General features: G+C 40.3%; 2 protein-coding genes across 2 annotated transcripts in view; one reads left to right on the plus strand and one right to left on the minus strand.

Moving 5' to 3' along the window:
• LOC132559222 (bestrophin-1-like) overlaps positions 1–14,803 on the plus strand; it is a 31,558-nt gene extending 16,755 nt beyond the window's left edge. The window contains exons 6-11 of the mRNA XM_060223841.1: positions 2,358–2,438; positions 3,696–3,847; positions 8,287–8,427; positions 9,894–10,475; positions 14,206–14,463; positions 14,722–14,803. Coding sequence (XP_060079824.1) covers positions 2,358–2,438; positions 3,696–3,847; positions 8,287–8,427; positions 9,894–10,475; positions 14,206–14,463; positions 14,722–14,803 — 1,296 coding nt within the window. The remainder of the gene's footprint in view (positions 1–2,357; positions 2,439–3,695; positions 3,848–8,286; positions 8,428–9,893; positions 10,476–14,205; positions 14,464–14,721) is intronic.
• A 1,036-nt stretch (positions 14,804–15,839) lies between these two features.
• LOC132559223 (trehalase-like) overlaps positions 15,840–23,079 on the minus strand; it is a 36,098-nt gene continuing 28,858 nt past the window's right edge. The window contains exons 11-13 of the mRNA XM_060223842.1: positions 17,160–17,354; positions 16,450–16,503; positions 15,840–16,037 (exon numbers count right to left, since the gene is read on the minus strand). Of these exons, the coding sequence (XP_060079825.1) occupies positions 15,840–16,037; positions 16,450–16,503; positions 17,160–17,354 (447 nt within the window). The remainder of the gene's footprint in view (positions 16,038–16,449; positions 16,504–17,159; positions 17,355–23,079) is intronic.

The following is a 23,079-nucleotide window of genomic DNA, read 5'->3' on the forward strand; positions in this document are numbered from 1 at the left end:
GACCATAAATATGGTATAAATTGTTGACCATAAATATGATATAAATTACTGACCATGAATGTGATATAAATTATTGACCATAAATATGATATGAATTGTTGACCATAAATATGGTATGAATTACTGACCATAAATATGATATGAATTATTGACCATAAATATGATATGAATTGTTGACCATAAATATGATATAAATTACTGACCATCAATATGATATGAATTATTGACCATAAATATGATATTAATTGTTGACCATAAATATGATATAAATTGTTGACCATAAATATGATATAAATTACTGACCATGAATGTGATATAAATTATTGACCATAAATATGATATGAATTGTTGACCATAAATATGGTATGAATTACTGACCATAAATATGATATGAATTATTGACCATAAATATGAAATGAATTATTGACCATAAATATGATATGAATTGTTGACCATAAATATGATATAAATTGTTGACCATAAATATGATATAAATTACTGACCGTATATATGATATAAATTGTTGACTGCACGACCATATCATTCTTAAAGTAAGTTGGGAAATATTGTTGTATCTAGCAAAGCATTTCAAAGATGGAAAAACTAATATATATGTCAGTGAATTAAAATCTTTAATGTTTGAAGAAATATTGTATTTTTAATGATAAAGCAATACATGAACAGAAACAACATAAGGGGACATAACCCAACTATCTTTACATGATCGCGTATTGACAGACGTATGTAGTATCAATGTGTCGGTACCTTCATGAACTACATAAACTGAAACAACATAAGGGGACATAACCCAACTATCTTTGCCGGATCGCGTATTAGTTTAAACACATTTTATTGCCAAAAAAACAAGACAAATGGATTGGGCACAAGTTATATCAACATTATCGACGCCCTCTCCAATCAATATACCTATAAATTGTAAGGCAATGACATACAAGAACAAGATCATGAGGTATGATATACATGTAATCGCGTATTGACAGACATATGTGGTACTAATGTGATATTTATTTCATCGTTCTGTTCTGACAGCGTTATACTGTAAAAGTGACGTATCGGAGAAACTATAATGTAGGAAAATGTAAAATTCTAATTTAGACTTTTAGTCCCCGAAGTTTGTTGTAATCTGCATGCCATGTTAAGTTTATTTTTTCCACGGTCGCCTCGTAGGCTTCAACATTTAGACCCTTAGCATCCCTGACGCGTCCTAGAAGGACGAAACAACTGTATGATGTAGCATCTCTGACGCGTCCTAGAAGGACGAAACAACTGTATGATGTAGCATCTCTGACGCGTCCTAGAAGGACGAAACAACTGTATGATGTAGCATCTCTGACGCGTCCTGGAAGGACGAAACAACTGTATGATGTAGCATCCCTGACGAGTCCTAGAAGGACGAAACAATTGTATGATGTAGCATCTCTGACGCGTCCTGGAAGGACGAAACAACTTTATGATGTAGCATCTCTGACGCGTCCTGGAAGGACGAAACAACTTTATGATGTAGCATCTCTGACGCGTCCTGGAAGGACGAAACAATTGTATGATGTAGCATCTCTGACGCGTCCTGGAAGGACGAAACAACTTTATGATGTAGCATCTCTGACGCGTCCTAGAAGGACGAAACAACTGTATGATGTAGCATCTCTGACGCGTCCTAGAAGGACGAAACAATTGTATGATGTAGTATCTCTGACGCGTCCTGGAAGGACGAAACAACTTTATGATGTAGCATCTCTGACGCGTCCTAGAAGGACGAAACAACTGTATGATGTAGCATCTCTGACGCGTCCTAGAAGGACGAAACAACTGTATGATGTAGCATCTCTGACGCGTCCTAGAAGGACGAAACAACTGTATGATGTAGCATCTCTGACGCGTCCTAGAAGGACGAAACAACTGTATGATGTAGCATCTCTGACGCGTCCTAGAAGGACGAAACAACTGTATGATGTAGCATCTCTGACGCGTCCTAGAAGGACGAAACAACTGTATGATGTAACATCACTGACAAGTCCTCGAAGGACGAAACAGCTGTATGATGTAACATCACTGACAAGTCCTCGAAGGACGAAACAGCTGTATGATGTAACATCACTGACAAGTCCTCGAAGGACGAAACAGCTGTATGATGCAGTTTAATTAATTGTTTGGCTCTAGTGTATCTAGCTCAAACTTTTATTATCAGCTTGTGTGTGTACAATCTAGTTTGATTGAATTTGAGTTTGGATTATGATAATATTCACATGTTTCTATTTTCTTGCATGTTTTTTTATCTCGAGTCAGTGACATAACACACCCCTGGACAATCACGATTATTACAAATTTGACAAATGTAGGTTGCAGAACAACTGATCAACCCTTTTGGAGAAGACGACGATGATTTTGACATTAATTGGTTGCTGGACAGACACACAGCGGTGAGTAAGCTTGGTTTTAATCTACGTTTGAAACAGACACACAGCGGTGAGTAAGCTTGGTTTTATTATACGTTTGAGACAGACACACAGCGGTGAGTAAGCTTGGTTTTATTATACGTTTGAGACAGACACACAGCGGTGAGTAAGCTTGGTTTATTATACGTTTGAGACAGACACACAGCGGTGAGTAAGCTTGGTTTTATTATACGTTTGAGACAGACACACAGCGGTAAGTAAGCTTGGTTTATTATACGTTTGAGACAGACACACAGCGGTAAGTAAGCTTGGTTTATTATACGTTTGAGACAGACACACAGCGGTGAGTAAGCTTGGTTTTATTATACGTTTGAGACAGACACACAGCGGTAAGTAAGCTTGGTTTATTATACGTTTGAGACAGACACACAGCGGTAAGTAAGCTTGGTTTATTGTACGTTTGAGACAGACACACAGCGGTGAGTAAGCTTGGTTTATTATACGTTTGAGACAGACACACAGCGGTGAGTAAGCTTGGTTTATTATACGTTTGAGACAGACACACAGCGGTGAGTAAGCTATCTTTGGTTTTATTATACGTTTGAGCAACTGTTCATCATACTGCACTATGTCTCACAACATTTTAATACACCTGCAGTCAAACTTCGTTATATCGAACTTGTATAGCTCGAACACCGCGTTTAATTCGAAGCATTCTGTCGGTCTCTCAACAACTCATACCAAATTTTCGAACTCACTTTTATCGAATACTCTGATAACTTTTCCCACGGTCCAGCCGACTTCGTGATAACGTAGTTCGACTGTATGTCAAACTTAGTGATTTTTTATAAGCGATGTTTCCACACTCTTGATTTGCTAAAAACTCCGCGTTATTTCAAGTCGAACGGTTGTAAAAAAATACGTTTTCTCTTATGTTGGTAAAATTAAGCAAAGACTAAATGAAAATGTTATACTGTATAACCAAACTATTGTAATGTCATAATTTAAGCTGTAAGTAAAGAACTCTCAATGTCGAAAATTAATTCATTTGAGATGGAACTTCAACATCTTCGCTCATTTTTATATACTATCATATATATATATACCATGAACATTCCTACATCACGAGAAAAACATCTAATAAGACAGTTGACGTTGAAACATTTACAGGCAGTCTGAATTTTAAGTATTAGGTTCCTAGATCTTCTTGGATTTTTAGATCATGTGTTTGTTTATCTCGAACTTTTTCCAGAAACTTAAACTAAATTTGGAATTACTCAGGTGGCGATGACCCTGGTCGACTACATGTACGGTAAACATCCTACACTTATGAAGGACATGCACTTTAATGAAGTGGTGACAGAGCTGCCTTACACTGAAGCATCCATATCGTCCAGGAAACCAGTCTTCCTTGGCTCCACCTACAACCTGACGTAGGTAATCTGTAGGCTCCATCTACAACCTGACGTAGGTAATCTATAGGGTCCACCTACAACCTGACGTAGGTAATCTGTAGGCTCCACCTACAATCTGACGTAGGTAATCTGTAGGCTCCACCTACAACCTGACGTAGGTAATCTGTAGGCTCGAGGTTTATCAAATCTTCCATTTCATTGAGCATGAAATAGGAAGATCTCAAGCCTAGGGAAAGATAGTGTAATCAGCAAGACGAGCCCGCGACCCTGAGTGTTTCCGTCTTAGAAATCTTTCTCCTAGGGTTTGCTATCCTGTCTCTGATCTTAAAGGGGTGGATACTTAATGCTGTCTTACCTTGCTGGCCGCCGTATGAAGGTGTTGTTTTACATCAATGTTTGACTTTGTAGCGTAATTGTAATGAAATTAGGATTCATCGTTTCGACCCTAAGTAAGCCAATGAGATCTCACACAGCGTGAATACACCTGGAAAGGAAGACGAAACGAACATCCTTTTTCCAAAGAGGATAATGCCTGGCTATCTATCAAATACAACAACATATGTTATGATAGTTGAGAGTTTTATGTAACAATTTTAAGAACAAGAAATACCAACATGTTAACATAATCATAAACCAAAATCACATTCCCGCACTGCTTCATTAAAGCGAACTAAGGCAAGATATGAGCATAAGAAAGATATACATCGAGACCCATGAAAAATGAAAAAGGAGAATAAAAACAGGTGTTTCGGAAGAGTAAGCGTTTTCTGCTTCATCGACAACAGCGATGGAAATCTTCATACCGTACAACTTTTCAATTTGTTATCAACCTGCGTCTGATAAAACCCTGTTTTACGAATATGTCCGTCAGTTGACGACTTCTTGCACGAAAACGTGATGAAGGGAACAGGCCCGCGAACAAAGCGTCTTTAATGTGATGAAGGGAACAGGCCCGCGAACAAAGCATCTTTAATGTGATGAAGGGAACATGCGCGCGAACAAAGCGTCTTTAATGTGATGAAGGGAACAGGCCCGCGAACAAAGCATCTTTAATGTGATGAAGGGAACAGGCCCGCGAACAAAGCGTCTTTAATGTGATGAAGGGAACAGGCCCGCGAACAAAGCGTCTTTAATGTGATGAAGGGAACAGGCCCGCGAACAAAGCGTCTTTAATGTGATGAAGGGAACAGGCCCGCGAACAAAGCATCTTTAATGTGATGAAGGGAAAAGGCCCGCGAACAAAGCGTCTTTAATGTGATGAAGGGAACATGCCCGCGAACAAAGCGTCTTTAATGTGATGAAGGGAACAGGCCCGCGAACAAAGCGTCTCTAATGTGATGAAGGGAACATGCCCGCGAACAAAGCGTCTTTAATGTGATGAAGGGAACAGGCCCGCGAACAAAGCGTCTTTAATGTGATGAAGGGAACAGGCCCGCGAACAAAGCGTCTTTAATGTGATGAAGGGAGCAAGCCCGCGAACAAAGCGTCTTTAATGTGATGAAGGGAACAAGCCCGCGAACAAAGCGTCTTTAATGTGATGAAGGGAACAAGCCCGCGAACAAAGCGTCTTTAATGTGATGAAGGGAGCAAGCCCGCGAACAAAGCGTCTTTAATGTGATGAAGGGAACATGCCCGCGAACAAAGCGTCTTTAATGTGATGAAGGGAACAGGCCCGCGAACAAAGCATCTTTAATGTGATGAAGGGAACAGGCCCGCGAACAAAGCGTCTTTAATGTGATGAAGGGAACAGGCCCGCGAACAAAGCGTCTTTAATGTGATGAAGGGAGCAAGCCCGCGAACAAAGCGTCTTTAATGTGATGAAGGGAACAGGCCCGCGAACAAAGCGTCTTTAATGTGATGAAGGGAACAGGCCCGCGAACAAAGCGTCTTTAATGTGATGAAGGGAACAGGCCCGCGAACAAAGCATCTTTAATGTGATGAAGGGAACAGGCCCGCGAACAAAGCGTCTTTAATGTGATGAAGGGAGCAAGCCCGCGAACAAAGCGTCTTTAATGTGATGAAGGGAACAGGCCCGCGAACAAAGCGTCTTTAATGTGATGAAGGGAACAGGCCCGCGAACAAAGCATCTTTAATGTGATGAAGGGAACAGGCCCGCGAACAAAGCGTCTTTAATGTGATGAAGGGAACAAGCCCGCGAACAAAGCGTCTTTAATGTGATGAAGGGAGCATGCCCGCGAACAAAGCGTCTTTAATGTGATGAAGGGAACATGCCCGCGAACAAAGCGTCTTTAATGTGATGAAGGGAACAGGCCCGCGAACAAAGCATCTTTAATGTGATGAAGGGAACAGGCCCGCGAACAAAGCGTCTTTAATGTGATGAAGGGAACAGGCCCGCGAACAAAGCGTCTTTAATGTGATGAAGGGAACAGGCCCGCGAACAAAGCGTCTTTAATGTGATGAAGGGAGCAAGCCCGCGAACAAAGCGTCTTTAATGTGATGAAGGGAACAGGCCCGCGAACAAAGCGTCTTTAATGTGATGAAGGGAACAAGCCCGCGAACAAAGCATCTTTAATGTGATGAAGGGAACAGGCCCGCGAACAAAGCGTCTTTAATGTGATGAAGGGAACAGGCCCGCGAACAAAGCATCTTTAATGTGATGAAGGGAACAAGCCCGCGAACAAAGCGTCTTTAATGTGATGAAGGGAACAGGCCCGCGAACAAAGCATCTTTAATGTGATGAAGGGAACAGGCCCGCGAACAAAGCGTCTTTAATGTGATGAAGGGAACAGGCCCGCGAACAAAGCGTCTTTAATGTGATGAAGGGAACAGGCCCGCGAACAAAGCGTCTTTAATGTGATGAAGGGAACAGGCCCGCGAACAAAGCGTCTTTAATGTGATGAAGGGAGCAAGCCCGCGAACAAAGCGTCTTTAATGTGATGAAGGGAACAGGCCCGCGAACAAAGCGTCTTTAATGTGATGAAGGGTACAGGCCCGCGAACAAAGCGTCTTTAATGTGATGAAGGGAACAGGCCCGCGAACAAAGCGTCTTTAATGTGATGAAGGGAACAGGCCCGCGAACAAAGCGTCTTTAATGTGATGAAGGGAACAGGCCCGCGAACAAAGCGTCTTTAATGTGATGAAGGGAACAGGCCCGCGAACAAAGCGTCTTTAATGTGATGAAGGGAACAGGCCCGCGAACAAAGCGTCTTTAATGTGATGAAGGGAACAGGCCCGCGAACAAAGCGTCTTTAATGTGATGAAGGGAACAGGCCCGCGAACAAAGCGTCTTTAATGTGATGAAGGGAACAGGCCCGCGAACAAAGCGTCTTTAATGTGATGAAGGGAGCAAGCCCGCGAACAAAGCGTCTTTAATGTGATGAAGGGAGCAAGCCCGCGAACAAAGCGTCTTTAATGTGATGAAGGGAACAGGCCCGCGAACAAAGCGTCTTTAATGTGATGAAGGGAACAGGCCCGCGAACAAAGCATCTTTAATGTGATGAAGGGAACAGGCCCGCGAACAAAGCGTCTTTAATGTGATGAAGGGAACATGCGCGCGAACAAAGCATCTTTAATGTGATGAAGGGAACAGGCCCGCGAACAAAGCATCTTTAATGTGATGAAGGGAACAGGCCCGCGAACAAAGCATCTTTAATGTGATGAAGGGAACAGGCCCGCGAACAAAGCGTCTTTAATGTGATGAAGGGAACAGGCCCGCGAACAAAGCATCTTTAATGTGATGAAGGGAACAGGCCCGCGAACAAAGCGTCTTTAATGTGATGAAGGGAACAGGCCCGCGAACAAAGCATCTTTAATGTGATGAAGGGAACAAGCCCGCGAACAAAGCGTCTTTAATGTGATGAAGGGAACAGGCCCGCGAACAAAGCATCTTTAATGTGATGAAGGGAACAGGCCCGCGAACAAAGCGTCTTTAATGTGATGAAGGGAACAGGCCCGCGAACAAAGCATCTTTAATGTGATGAAGGGAACAGGCCCGCGAACAAAGCGTCTTTAATGTGATGAAGGGAACAGGCCCGCGAACAAAGCGTCTTTAATGTGATGAAGGGAACAGGCCCGCGAACAAAGCATCTTTAATGTGATGAAGGGAACAGGCCCGCGAACAAAGCATCTTTAATGTGATGAAGGGAACAAGCCCGCGAACAAAGCGTCTTTAATGTGATGAATTAATCAAATACATAGCATCTATAATTAGACGAATTGACATATGACCTATAAACATATTGATATAACTAATTTCCCTGTTTATCACTAATACTCCCACAATCATTAGTTAGATGTGTACCACAGTCTATAGGTTATAAAGAACGTGAAACAAGCGCCCGACCAATATGAAGCCCGTGATTACAGTGGACTTAAGCGAACTAGAACAGTATTGTTTTATTTTGTGTTCAGAAGAATTCGAAATTTAGATTTAGATCATTCAGAATGAGATACTGAAGTTTGTGAAAATGTTTATCAAATGTGTGTTTAACTTGTAGGATACCTTCTTTACAAGAACAGAGGATCATATCACAGGAGGAAGTTCATATGACGTCACAGCCCAGGCGACGGACATCACACGGCAGCAACTTCGCTGGTTCCATGTTAAGTCTGCTCACGGGTAGATCTTCTACCCAGGTGTAAGTAAACTTCTGTGGTTCTAGGTTAAGTCTGCTCACGGGCAGATCTTCTACCCAGGTGTAAGTAAACTTCTGTGGTTCTATGTTAAGTCTGTTTACCGGCAGATCTTCTACCCAGGTGTAAGTAAACTTCTGTGGTTCTAGGTTAAGTCTGTTTACCGGCAGATCTTCTACCCAGGTGTAAGTAAACTTCTATGGTTCTAGGTTAAGTCTGCTCACGGGCAGATCTTCTACCCAGGTGTAAGTAAACTTCTGTGGTTCTAGGTTAAGTCTGTTTACCGGCAGATCTTCTACCCAGGTGTAAGTAAACTTCTATGGTTCTAGGTTAAGTCTGCTCACGGGCAGATCTTCTACCCAGGTGTAAGTAAACTTCTGTGGTTCTAGGTTAAGTCTGTTTACCGGCAGATCTTCTACCCAGGTGTAAGTAAACTTCTGTGGTTCTAGGTTAAGTCTGCTCACGGGCAGATCTTCTACCCAGGTGTAAGTGAACCTCTCTGGTTCTAGGTTAAGTCTGTTTACCGGCAGATCTTCTACCCAGGTGTAAGTAAACTTCTGTGGTTCTAGGTTAAGTCTGCTCACGGGCAGATCTTCTACCCAGGTGTAAGTAAACTTCGCTGGTTCTAGGTTAAGTCTGTTTACAGGCAGATCTTCTACCCAGGTGTAAGTAAACTTCTGTGGTTCTATGTTAAGTCTGCTCACGGGCAGATCTTCTACCCAGGTGTAAGTAAACTTCTGTGGTTCTATGTTAAGTCTGCTTACAGGCAGATCTTCTACCCAGGTGTTAAACTTGTCTGGTTCTATGTTAAGTCTGCTCACGGGCAGATCTTCTACCCAGGTGTAAGTAAACTTCTGTGGTTCTAGGTTAAGTCTGCTCACGGGCAGATCTTCTACCCAGGTGTAAGTAAACTTCTGTGGTTCTAGGTTAAGTCTGCTCACGGGCAGATCTTCTACCCAGGTGTAAGTAAACTTCTGTGGTTCTAGGTTAAGTCTGCTCACGGGAAGATCTTCTACCCAGGTGTAAGTAAACTTCTGTGGTTCTAGGTTAAGTCTGCTCACGGGCAGATCTTCTACCCAGGTGTAAGTAAACTTCTGTGGTTCTAGGTTAAGTCTGCTCACGGGCAGATCTTCTACCCAGGTGTAAGTAAACTTCTGTGGTTCTATGTTAAGTCTGTTTACCGGCAGATCTTCTACCCAGGTGTATAACTACATAGACAAATTTTATAGTGACAATGTAAGATTGATATATACGGATTAAGGAAAAGAGAGAGAATGAGAATACAGGGACATATAATAAGGAAAACAATTTTTTGTAATGTTCTTTTATATTCAAATTACTTAAAATTTTAAGATTGATTCCCTGGGTTAAATTCAATTTCGTAACCTATATTTATAAGATAAATTAAAATCTTTATTTCCTTTTAAATACAATCAGAGATAAGTGATATTTTGTAATTTTCTGATTGTAGGAGGCCCCCGCTATCCCAGGATTATATTGACTATAGACATATTCCGAACGGTCACATGGACCATTTCTATCCTCAACACCACCATGACAGGTTCGTATCTGTCGACATGGGTCTCCGCAACAACGTTCAGGGTCAAGGGGAGTTTTCCTCTTGGTCTTCGGATTCCGAACTGCGTAAAGGAAATAGACTAGAAAGTCACTTCGGAAGGGAGAGATCTCACACGGACGCGAATGAACGAGAGTTAGAGGAAAAAGACCTTAAAAAAGAACGCCACCGAAAAATAAGCTTTCCACTGAGTTTACTGAGAAGACTTCGCTCACATTCCGAAAAATCACATTCTGGAAGTTCTAAAAGTGTTCAAAGTGATCATGATCCGGACGCTACACCGGAATATGTACCGTTACGGCGAGCTACCATGATACAGGAAGCCAATAAACGCGCCAAACCAAAGGTGGACCGGAAGCGGAAACTGAGTTATCCTCTTGGAATGGTAAAAAGAAAACACAGTGATTCTTCGGACGGGGGCGTGTCACTCGATTCAGTTCCGATAGAACCAGTGACGTCACCGACTAAACCGTCACGGTATGACTATTGCTTAATCAGTAACTGTGTGAAACTGTGCGCATGTTTGCACATTGAGCTTGCGCATTATAGACATCCCTGCCAACATAATGCAAGTACTAACACCGTCAGGCTTATCTTATAACAATATAGTGGCGAGTAGAGGAATGTTTTTAGAATTCTGTCAAAATATTACCTAGCGAAATTAACACCAATCTTAGTTATTTTCAGAACTCACGGTCTTATATAAAAAAATCGGAGCATTAATCAGTTTCAGTATGTAAAGTCACTTTTTCTTCTCCGACAGGAGTTTCGAATTTCTATTTTACAAGACTATAGAAACCTAATAGTCTAGTGTTATATTTATGGACACTTGATTAGCTTACCTTGAAAGATTTCAAGTCCTCCTCTTTAACATAAATGAATTCCTTCAAATTTGTTTACAATTTGACAAGATGCAAGGTCTCTGAAAATAAGTTCCCCCCATCTCTCTCTGTCTCTCTCTCTCCGTCTCCTCTCTGCCTCTCTGTCTCCGTCTCCTCTCTGTCTCTCTCTCTCTCCGTCTCCTCTCTGTCTCCCTCTCTCTCTGTCTCTCTCTCTCTCTCTCCGTCTCCTCTCTGTCTCTTTCCTCTCTGCCTGTCTGTCTCTCTCTCTCTTCCGTCTCTTCTCTGTCTGTCTCTCTCCTCTGTCTCTCTGTGTCTCTCTCTGTGTGTATATCTCTCTGTCTCTGTCTTCTCTGCCCCTCCGTCTCTTCTCAGTCTGTATATCTATCTGTCTCTCCGTCTCTTCTCAGTCTGTCTATCTGTCTGTTTCTCCGTCTCTTCTGAGTCTATCTCTGTCTCTGTCTCTCCGTCTCTTCTCTCTGTCGATCTCACTGTTTCTCCGTCTCTTCTCAGTCTGTCTATCCCTATGTCTCTCCGTCTTTTCTCAGTCTGTCTATCTCTATGATTCTGTGTATATCTCTCTGTCTCTGTCTTCTCTGTCCCTCCGTCTCTTCTCAATCTGTATATCTATCTGTCTCTCCGTCTCTTCTCAGTCTGTCTATCTGTCTGTTTCTCCGTCTCTTCTGAGTCTATCTCTGTCTCTGTCTCTCCGTCTCCTCTCTCTGTCGATCTCACTGTTTCTCCGTCTCTTCTCAGTCTGTCTATCTCTATGTCTCTCCGTCTTTTCTCAGTCTGTCTATCTCTATGATTCTCCGTCTCTTCTCAGTCTGTCTATCTCTCTGTCTCTTCGTCTCTTCTCAGTCTGTATATCTCTGTCTCTCCGTCTCTTCTCAGTCTGTATATCTCTGTCTCTCCGTCTCTTCTCAGTCTGTCTATCTCTATGTCTCTCTGTCTCTTCTCTGTCTGTCTATCTCTGTCTCTCCGTCTCTTCTCAGTCTGTCTGTCTCTGTCTCTCCGTCTCTTCTCGGACTGTCTATCTCTGTCTCTCCGTCTCTTCTCAGTCTGTCTATCTCTATGTCTCTCCGTCTCTTCTCAGTCTATCTCTGTCTCTCCGTCTCTTCTCTCTCTGTCGATCTCTCTCCTCCCTCTGTGTCTCTCTGTAACTGTCTCTCTCTTCTCTCTCTGTGTCTGTCTTGTTTATTCATACTTACCACTCTTAGTTAACATAATATAAATCGGCTTTATTGTCGCTGACTGTCGTGATGAAATACACTTTCCTCTGTAAACATATACTGTACTATCACTGAATACCTTGCCTGTCTTGATTTGAGACAATTAACATTCGCGACTTTGTTTCAATTGGAAAATTTACGAAACCTAATCGCACGCGAAAGAGAGAAGGTTTTTCAGTACATATGCTCTTAAGATGGTAACGAACCAATAACAGATACATCTACAGATAACAATCTGTAGAGACAGGCGATAGATATTATACTAACATCATTCAGCATGTTGCATGTTTTATTTAAACTCTGATTTTTGTATATGTATATATATATGCATGTTCTCCCATCCTTCACTAGCCGCCGTACCGTGCAGTTTGACCCACTAACTTACTTTATGAATGATCCTGACCAGCCTCCTCGTGGCCCACTTCGGCCTTGTATTCGTACACGGAGGGGAGCGAGGGACCTTGAAGGGTAACTACTTACGATATCTGGAGAGAAGTAACGAATGATAGGTCAGCATGGAGAGGAGTAACGAATGTTAGATCAGCATGGAGAGGAGTAACGAATGATAGGTCAGCATGGAGAGGAGTAACGAATGTTAGGTCAGCATGGAGAGGAGTAACGAATGATAGGTCAGCATGGAGAGGAGTAACGAATGATAGGTCAGCATGGAGAGGAGTAACGAATGATAGGTCAGCATGGAGAGGAGTAACGAATGTTAGGTCAGCATGGAGATGACAGGATTGGAGGGGTAACGAATGTTAGGTCAGCATGGAGATGACAGGCCTGGAGGGGTAACGAATGTTAGGTCAGCATGGAGATGACAGGCCTGGAGGGGTTACGAATGTTAGGTCAGCATGGAGATGACAGGCCTGGAGGGGTAATAAATGTTAGGTCAGCATGGAGACGACAGGCTTGAAGGGGTAACGAATGTTAGGTCAGCATGGAGACGACAGGCCTGGAGGGGTAACGAATGTTAGGTCAGCATGGAGACGACAGGCCTGGAGGGGTAACAAATGTTAGGTCAACATTAAGACGACAGGCCTGGAGGGGTAACCAATGTTAGGTCAGCATGGAGATGACAGGCCTGGAGGGGTAATGAATGTTAGGTCAGCATGGAGACGATAGGCCTGGAGGGGTAACGAATGTTAGGTCAGCATTAAGACGACAGGCCTGGAGGGGTAACGAATGTTAGGTCAGCATGGAGACGACAGGCCTGGAGGGGTAACGAATGTTAGGTCAGCATGGAGACGACAGGCCTGGAGGGGTAACGAATGTTAGGTCAGCATGGAGACGACAGGCCTGGAGGGGTAACGAATGTTAGGTCAGCATGGAGACGACAGGCCTGGAGGGGTTACGAATGTTAGGTCAGCATGGAGACGACAGGCCTGGGGGGGTAACGAATGTTAGGTCAGCATGGAGATGACAGGCCTGGAGGGGTAACAATGATATACAGGGGGGGGGGGGGGGGAGTCTACCCGAATAAAGAAAAAAACCTCACGTGTGAAGTATTGATCAAATAATGATAGAAACACTTTGTCCGATTTTGCTTTCTTGCACTGCATGTATTTTTGTAATTTGTACAATTTATATCTACACATGTTTATGTCAATGTATTATGCTTGTACATACGTTGTACAATCTGGCCACTTGCCTTGGAAGAACAGTAATTTAAGCTTTTAGCTTGTCTAAACCTTTCGATAGTTATGTAACCCTTGTAAAATACTAGCCGCAATATACCAATTGGCTAAGGAGAACTTCTCTTTAGCTCGATTGGTTGAGCGTGACTAGTAATCCAGGGGTTCCGGGTTCGATTCCTAGTGGATGTATTGAAATAAATAAGTTATATTTATATCGATAAACTGTTTGAAATGAAACGTAGAGTACAACTCACGACATTTTTCATTATTACAACTGGTATGTGGGTATATCTCTACAACGTTTCAATTTAGTACGATATTTTAAACATTGATTCATCATAACGTTACCGCGGATCATGGTTATTCTCACGCAGTCTCACCTAAAGTATGATCGTTTTTTTTACTGGAAATAGTTTACTAGACATGAGATATTTTAAATGAAAATATATAAACAGGAAATAACTATCTCAGATATAAATGATACATTTTTCGTTCTTAGATTTACTGTAGAACACGTGACAGATGTGCTTGACGTAGATGAAACAGTCCCCGCCCATCGGAGAAACGCACAGATGATTGAGAAAGCTATGGCGGGAAAAGCTGTGTCACGTGCGCCGTTGTTGTCTGCCATTGAGGAAGGTGGTACAATAACGAGTCTGACACAGATCCTTTCTAGCGACGACGAGGAGGCCCCCGAGGAGTCGGACAGGATGGAACTGATTCCGGAAGTTCACGAGGATCAACATCCAGATGATTCGTATGTAAATTACTTTTCAATACAATATAACTACATAGGGGGAGTAATTATCGTTTTGTAATTAAATGTGATTGGTCGAAATAAGTATACAACACGGGAAGTAATTCTTTTGTAATTCAATAAGTTTGGTCGAAATAATTATACACCGGGGGAAGAAATCCACCTCTTGATATTAAAAAACCATTAAAACGATAACATTTACCAACCGTATTTTCCTTGTTCTGCACATTGTAAGTTCATGCATTGTTTATATTCCAGTAACCTCGACAAAGAGACGACGATTTCTGTTGAGCGACCAAGCGTGACCATCCCTCTGATCACTATTGACGATTACTCGTAGTATCTATAACACCATACGTTGTAATAACCCATGGAGGATTGGTCTTCTGTATAATGTCCGTATAGTCTGTTATACTATTTACTTACAAAGATGTGTTAGTTGTTAGTGCAAACGTTTACGACTGTTGAATGTTTGTACTGTCGCCTTCCTCAAACGTTATTGGACAGTAATATTGTTCCATTGAGTGTTGCAAATAATTCAAACTTTTGTGCATTAAAAACATATTCAACCATAATATCGTAATTGTGTTTTTATTTAATCCGTAAAAATTAGTTTACGTTGATTATCTCACAAAGTGTATAATTGCCGACTCTTCAGAAAGTGCACAAACTTTTCATTTTCGGACCGTATATACTATACACAAACTGATGACATCAAAACTACACACAAACTGATGACAGCAATACTACACACAAACTGATGACATCAATAGGACACACAAACTGATGACATCAATACTACACACAAACTGATGATATATCAATAGGACACACAAACTGATGACATATCAATACTACACACAAACTGATGACATCAATAGTACACACAAACTGATGATATATCAATAGTACACACAAACTGATGACATCAATAGGACACACAAAGTGATGACACCAATAGGAAACAAACTGATGACACCAATAGGACACACAAACTGATGACACCAATAGGACACACAAACTGATGACATAGCGATAGGGCACTCAAACTGATGGGAATTTTTAAATTCAAATTTGATGACAACATAGATATCCTTAATCTATCAGACCAGTATAACTATTGTAACGTCTACAAAACAGATCTAGTATCACTTAATCTATCAGACCAGTATAACTATTGTAACGTCAACAAAACAGATCTAGTATCACTTAATCTATCAGACCAGTATAACTATTGTAACGTCAACAAAACAGATCTAGTATCACTTAATCTATCAGACCAGTATAACTATTGTAACGTCAACAAAACAGATCTAGTATCACTTAATCTATCAGACCAGTATAACTATTGTAACGTCTACAAAACAGATCTAGTATCACTTAAATGTTTTCTTCAGTAGACACACGGAGAAGTATGTTATCATCCACAGGAACGCTGAATCTGTGCACTTGGACACGCCAGATGATACGTGATTTGAGGACATGCACGTGCGTGTGTCCGTACTTAGTGTTAGTCGGTCTCCATACATAGCTACCAGATCAAGAATAACTCCATTCGTCCATCCGAACCCCTCCTACAAGGATATGTGAGAAATATGACAAATCTTGCAGAACGAACAATGTTGTACCAACATAAGGACAAAGTGTTTTAGTATTTCCTCTCTAGTCAATGACACCTGTCTGACTCGAACGCAGTTATATACGACGTTTTAGTCAAAATAAGTAAACTATGGATGGTAGGGTGGCGCAGTGGTAAAACATTCGCCTTTCACCTAGGCGATCGGAGTTTGATTCTCCGAGCGGACGTGAACAGGTATGGCGATCACCTGCCCGACCAAGTAGATTTTTCTCGGATATTCCGGTTTCTTCCTAAGTAAGACAACTTGCACTTCTATGCGGCCAACAAAGGTGATAAATAAAGCTTAAAGCTTGTCTCACAATTGTTATAAAATAAAGCTTATATTTGAATATGTTTTATACAGCTACCTGTACATTATACTCCCCTCCGGCACCTCGTGATCCGGGATCTTCGGCACTGTACTGAGGTTAAATAAGAAGATAGTAAATCAATTCAATAGATAGGTATTATACACCTACAGCAACCTTATTTACATATTTCTTAATATGATTCGTCATTCTGGAGGCTCAGGATACCTTCTAATGTTTAGTCCCTCTTTTTGTTGTTTGTTTTATTTTCTGCCACTGGGGTCAACAAGGATCAATTTGATATATGGTTTCAAACCATCTAGCCGCCATCCTTCACTCGTAATCCTACAAAATCTGAAATATTTTCAATGGAAATTAAACAAAATATGCTTGGCCCTGGGGCCATGAAATTCACAATTTCGGTAAAGCACCTGAAGATGCTTCCATTCATGAGTATTTGATTCTTAATTACCATATATGGGAGTTGAGAAGAAGATTTTTGAAATCTGAATCAACAGGACCAATTTTGGGCCCGCCCCTCAGGCCCCTGGGGTTGGAGGTAGGGATGAGGACTGTTTGATTAATAATTTTGGTTCATATTAGGCCAAGGAAGGTGTCTGCAAAAAATTCATTGAAATCGGGTCATTAGGTTTTGACAAGAAGTCGACAATGTTAAATTGTTTACGGATGAACGACGCAGAGTGAAGGTGACCGCAATAGGTCACCACGAGACGTTGGTGACCCTCAAGTGACCTAAAGAACCCAATTACCTTCTCAAACATGGCTCTAGTTCTTTCCCAGCCGATATGGTTACTCCGAATCCATGTTTGGGCTGTTGTCATGGCGATATCAATGAGGGCAGGAGAGTCTGTGTTGGTCAGTCCAACTATCCACACGTGCTGAAGGGGAGGCCAGACATTAGGGAAGTCCCATTGTTGACCAGTGTGGAGGAGAGAGGTCGGTAAGAATGGTTCACATGAATGTTTTACCCGAGATAAATGGTTCACATGAATGTTTTACCCGAGATGAATGGTTCACATGAATGTTTTACCCGAGATGAATGGTTCACATGAATGTTTTACCCGAGATGAATGGTTCACATGAATGTTTTACCCGAGATAAATGGTTCACATGAATGTTTTACCCGAGATAAATGGTTCACATGAATGTTTTACCCCCGAGATGAATGGTTCACATGAATGTTTTACCCGAGAGAATGGAATGGTTCACATGAATGTTTTACCCGAGATAAATGGTTCACATGAATGTTTTACCCGAGATAAATGGTTCACATGAATGTTTTACCCGAGATAAATGGTTCACATGAATGTTTTACCCGAGATAAATGGTTCACATGAATGTTTTACCCGAGATAAATGGTTCACATGAATGTTTTACCCGAGATAAATGGTTCACATGAATGTTTTACCCGAGATAAATGGTTCACATGAATGTTTCGAGATAAATGGTTCACATGAATGTTTTACCCGAGATAAATGGTTCACATGAATGTTTTACCAGAGATAAAAATGGTTCACATGAATGTTTTACCCGAGATAAATGGTTCACATGAATGTTTTACCCGAGATAAATGGTTCACATGAATGTTTTACCCGAGATTAATGGTTCACATGAATGTTTTACCCGAGGTAAATGGTTCACATGAATGTTTTACCCGAGATAAATGGTTCACATGAATGTTTTACCCGAGATAAATGGTTCACATGAATGTTTTACCCGAGATAAATGGTTCACATGAATGTTTTACCCGAGATAAATGGTTCACATGAATGTTTTACCCGAGATAAATGGTTCACATGAATGTTTTACCCGAGATAAATGGTTCACATGAATGTTTTACCCGAGATAAATGGTTCACATGAATGTTTTACCCGAGATAAATGGTTCACAAATGTTTTCACATGAATGTTTTACCCGAGATAAATGGTTCACATGAATGTTTTACCCGAGATAAATGGTTCACATGAATGTTTTACCCGAGATAAATGGTTCACATGAATGTTTTACCCGAGATGAATGGTTCACATGAATGTTTTACCCGAGATAAATGGTTCACATGAATGTTTTACCCGAGATAAATGGTTCACATGAATGTTTTACCCGAGATAAATGGTTCACATGAATGTTTTACCCGAGATAAATGGTTCACATGAATGTTTTACCCGAGATAAATGGTTCACATGAATGTTTTACCCGAGATAAATGGTTCACATGAATGTTTTACCCGAGATAAATGGTTCACATGAATGTTTTACCCGAGATAAATGGTTCACATGTTTTACCCGAGATAAATGGTTCACATGAATGTTTTACCCGAGATAAATGGTTCACATGAATGTTTTACCCGAGATAAATGGTTCACATGAATGTTTTACCCGAGATAAATGGTTCACATGAATGTTTTACCCGAGATAAATGGTTCACATGAATGTTTTACCCGAGATAAATGGTTCACATGAATGTTTTACCCGAGATAAATGGTTCACATGAATGTTTTACCCGAGAAGAATGGTTCACATGAATGTTTTACCCGAGATAAATGGTTCACATGAATGTTTTACCCGAGATAAATGGTTCACATGAATGTTTTACGAGATAAATGGAATGTTTTACCCGAGATAAATGGTTCACATGAATGTTTTACCCGAGATAAATGGTTCACATGAATGTTTTACCCGAGATGAATGGTTCACATGAAAATGTTTTACCCGAGATAAATGGTTCACATGAATGTTTTACCCGAGATAAATGGTTCACATGAATGTTTTACCCGAGATAAATGGTTCAAATGAATGTTTTACCCGAGATAAATGGTTCACATGAATGTTTTACCCGAGATAAATGGTTCACATGAATGTTTTACCCGAGATAAATGGTTCACATGAATGTTTTACCCGAGATAAATGGTTCACATGAATGTTTTACCCGAGATAAATGGTTCACATGAATGTTTTACCCGAGATGAATGGTTCACATGAATGTTTTACCCGAGATAAATGGTTCAGATGAATGTTTTACCCGAGATAAATGGTTCACATGAATGTTTTACCCGAGATAAATGGTTCACATGTTTTACCCGAGATAAATGGTTCACATGAATGTTTTACCCGAGATAAATGGTTCACATGAATGTTTTACCCGAGATAAATGGTTCACATGAATGTTTTACCCGAGATAAATGGTTCACATGAATGTTTTACCCGAGATAAATGGTTCACATGAATGTTTTACCCGAGAAGAATGGTTCACATGAATGTTTTACCCGAGATAAATGGTTCACATGAATGTTTTACCCGAGATAAATGGTTCACATGAATGTTTTACCCGAGATAAATGGTTCACATGAATGTTTTACCCGAGATAAATGGTTCACATGAATGTTTTACCCGAGATAAATGGTTCACATGAATGTTTTACCCGAGATAAATGGTTCACATGAATGTTTTACCCGAGATAAATGGTTCACATGAATGTTTTACCCGAGATAAATGGTTCACATGAATGTTTTACCCGAGATAAATGGTTCACATGAATGTTTTACCCGAGATAAATGGTTCACATGAATGTTTTACCCGAGATAAATGGTTCACATGAATGTTTTACCCGAGATAATGGTTCACATGAATGTTTTACCCGAGATAAATGGTTCACATGAATGTTTTACCCGAGATAAATGGTTCACATGAATGTTTTACCCGAGATAAATGGTTCACATGAATGTTTTACCCGAGATAAATGGTTCACATGAATGTTTTACCCGAGATAAATGGTTCACATGAATGTTTTACCCGAGATAAATGGTTCACATGAATGTTTTACCCGAGATAAATGGTTCACATGAATGTTTTACCCGAGATGAATGGTTCACATGAATGTTTTACCCGAGATAAATGGTTCACATGAATGTTTTACCCGAGATAAATGGTTCACATGAATGTTTTACCCGAGATAAATGGTTCACATGAATGTTTTACCCGAGAAGAATGATTCACATGAATGTTTTACCCGAGAAGAATGGTTTACATGAATGTTTTACCCGAGATAAATGGTTCACATGAATGTTTTACCCGAGATAAATGGTTCACATGAATGTTTTACCCGAGATAAATGGTTCACATGAATGTTTTACCCGAGATGAATGGTTCACATGAATGTTTTACCCGAGATAAATGGTTCACATGAATGTTTTACCCGAGATAAATGGTTCACATGAATGTTTTACCCGAGATAAATGGTTCACATGAATGTTTTACCCGAGATAAATGGTTCACATGAATGTTTTACCCGAGAAGAATGGTTCACATGAATGTTTTACCCGAGATAAATGGTTCACATGAATGTTTCGAGATAAATGGTTCACATGAATGTTTTACCCGAGATAAATGGTTCACATGAATGTTTTACCCGAGATAAATGGTTCACATGAATGTTTTACCCGAGATAAATGGTTCACATGAATGTTTTACCCGAGATAAATGGTTCACATGAATGTTTTACCCGAGATAAATGGTTCACATGAATGTTTTACCCGAGATAAATGGTTCACATGAATGTTTTACCCGAGATAAATGGTTCACATGAATGTTTTACCCGAGATAAATGGTTCATATGAATGTTTTACCCGAGATAAATGGTTCACATGAATGTTTTACCCGAGATAAATGGTTCACATGAATGTTTTACCCGAGATAAATGGTTCACATGAATGTTTTACCAGAGATAAATGGTTCACATGAATGTTTTACCCGAGATAAATGGTTCACATGAATGTTTTACCCGAGATAAATGGTTCACATGAATGTTTTACCCGAGATAAATGGTTCACATGAATGTTTTACCCGAGATAAATGGTTCACATGAATGTTTTACCAGAGATAAATGGTTCACATGAATGTTTTACCCGAGATAAATGGTTCACATGAATGTTTTACCCGAGATAAATGGTTCACGTGAATGTCTTACATGAGATAAATGCTCACATGAATGTTTTACCCGAGATAAATGGTTCACATGAATGTTTTACCCGAGATAAATGGTTCACATGAATGTTTCGAGATAAATGGTTCACATGAATGTTTTACCCGAGATAAATGGTTCACATGAATGTTTTACCCGAGATAAATGGTTCACATGAATGTTTTACCTGAGATAAATGGTTCACATGAATGTTTTACCCGAGATAAATGGTTCACATGAATGTTTTACCCGAGATGAATGGTTCACATGAATGTTTTACCCGAGAAGAATGGTTCACATGAATGTTTTACCCGAGATAAATGGTTCACATGAATGTTTTACCCGAGATAAATGGTTCATATGAATGTTTTACCCGAGATAAATGGTTCACATGAATGTTTTACCCGAGATAAATGGTTCACATGAATGTTTCGAGATAAATGGTTCACATGAATGTTTTACCCGAGATAAATGGTTCACATGAATGTTTTACCCGAGATAAATGGTTCACATGAATGTTTTACCCGAGATAAATGGTTCACATGAATGTTTTACCCAAGATAAATGGTTCACATGAATGTTTTACCCGAGATAAATGGTTCACATGAATGTTTTACCCGAGATGAATGGTTCACATGAATGTTTTACCCGAGATAAATGGTTCACATGAATGTTTTACCCGAGATAAATGGTTCACATGAATGTTTTACCCGAGATAAATGGTTCACATGAATGTTTTACCCGAGATAAATGGTTCACATGAATGTTTTACCCGAGATTAATGGTTCACATGAATGTTTTACCCGAGATAAATGGTTCACATGAATGTTTTACCCGAGATAAATGGTTCACATGAATGTTTTACCCGAGATAAATGGTTCACATGAATGTTTTACCCGAGATAAATGGTTCACATGAATGTTTTACCCGAGATAAATGGTTCACATGAATGTTTTACCCGAGATAAATGGTTCACATGAATGTTTTACCCGAGATAAATGGTTCACATGAATGTTTTACCCGAGATAAATGGTTCACATGAATGTTTTACCCGAGATAAATGGTTCACATGAATGTTTTACCCGAGATGAATGGTTCACATGAATGTTTTACCCGAGATAAATGGTTCACATGAATGTTTTACCCGAGATAAATGGTTCACATGAATGTTTTACCCGAGATAAATGGTTCACATGAATGTTTTACCAGAGAAGAATGGTTCACATGAATGTTTTACCCGAGATAAATGGTTCACATGAATGTTTTACCCGAGATAAATGGTTCACATGAATGTTTTACCCGAGATAAATGGTTCACATGAATGTTTTACCCGAGATAAATGGTTCACATGAATGTTTTACCCGAGATAAATGGTTCACATGAATGTTTTACCCGAGATAAATGGTTCACATGAATGTTTTACCCGAGATGAATGGTTCACATGAATGTTTTACCCGAGATAAATGGTTCACATGAATGTTTTACCCGAGATAAATGGTTCACATGAATGTTTTACCCGAGATAAATGGTTCACATGAATGTTTTACCCGAGATAAATGGTTCACATGAATGTTTTACCCGAGATAAATGGTTCACATGAATGTTTTACCCGAGATAAATGGTTCACATGAATGTTTTACCTGAGATAAATGGTTCACATGAATGTTTTACCCGAGATAAATGGTTCACATGAATGTTTTACCCGAGATAAAT

The sequence above is a fragment of the Ylistrum balloti genome, unplaced genomic scaffold (genome assembly GCF_031769215.1).
Source record: "Ylistrum balloti isolate Yb309-2 unplaced genomic scaffold, AGI_CSIRO_Ybal_v1 Utg370878, whole genome shotgun sequence".
Classification (NCBI taxonomy): Eukaryota; Metazoa; Mollusca; class Bivalvia; order Pectinida; family Pectinidae; genus Ylistrum; species Ylistrum balloti.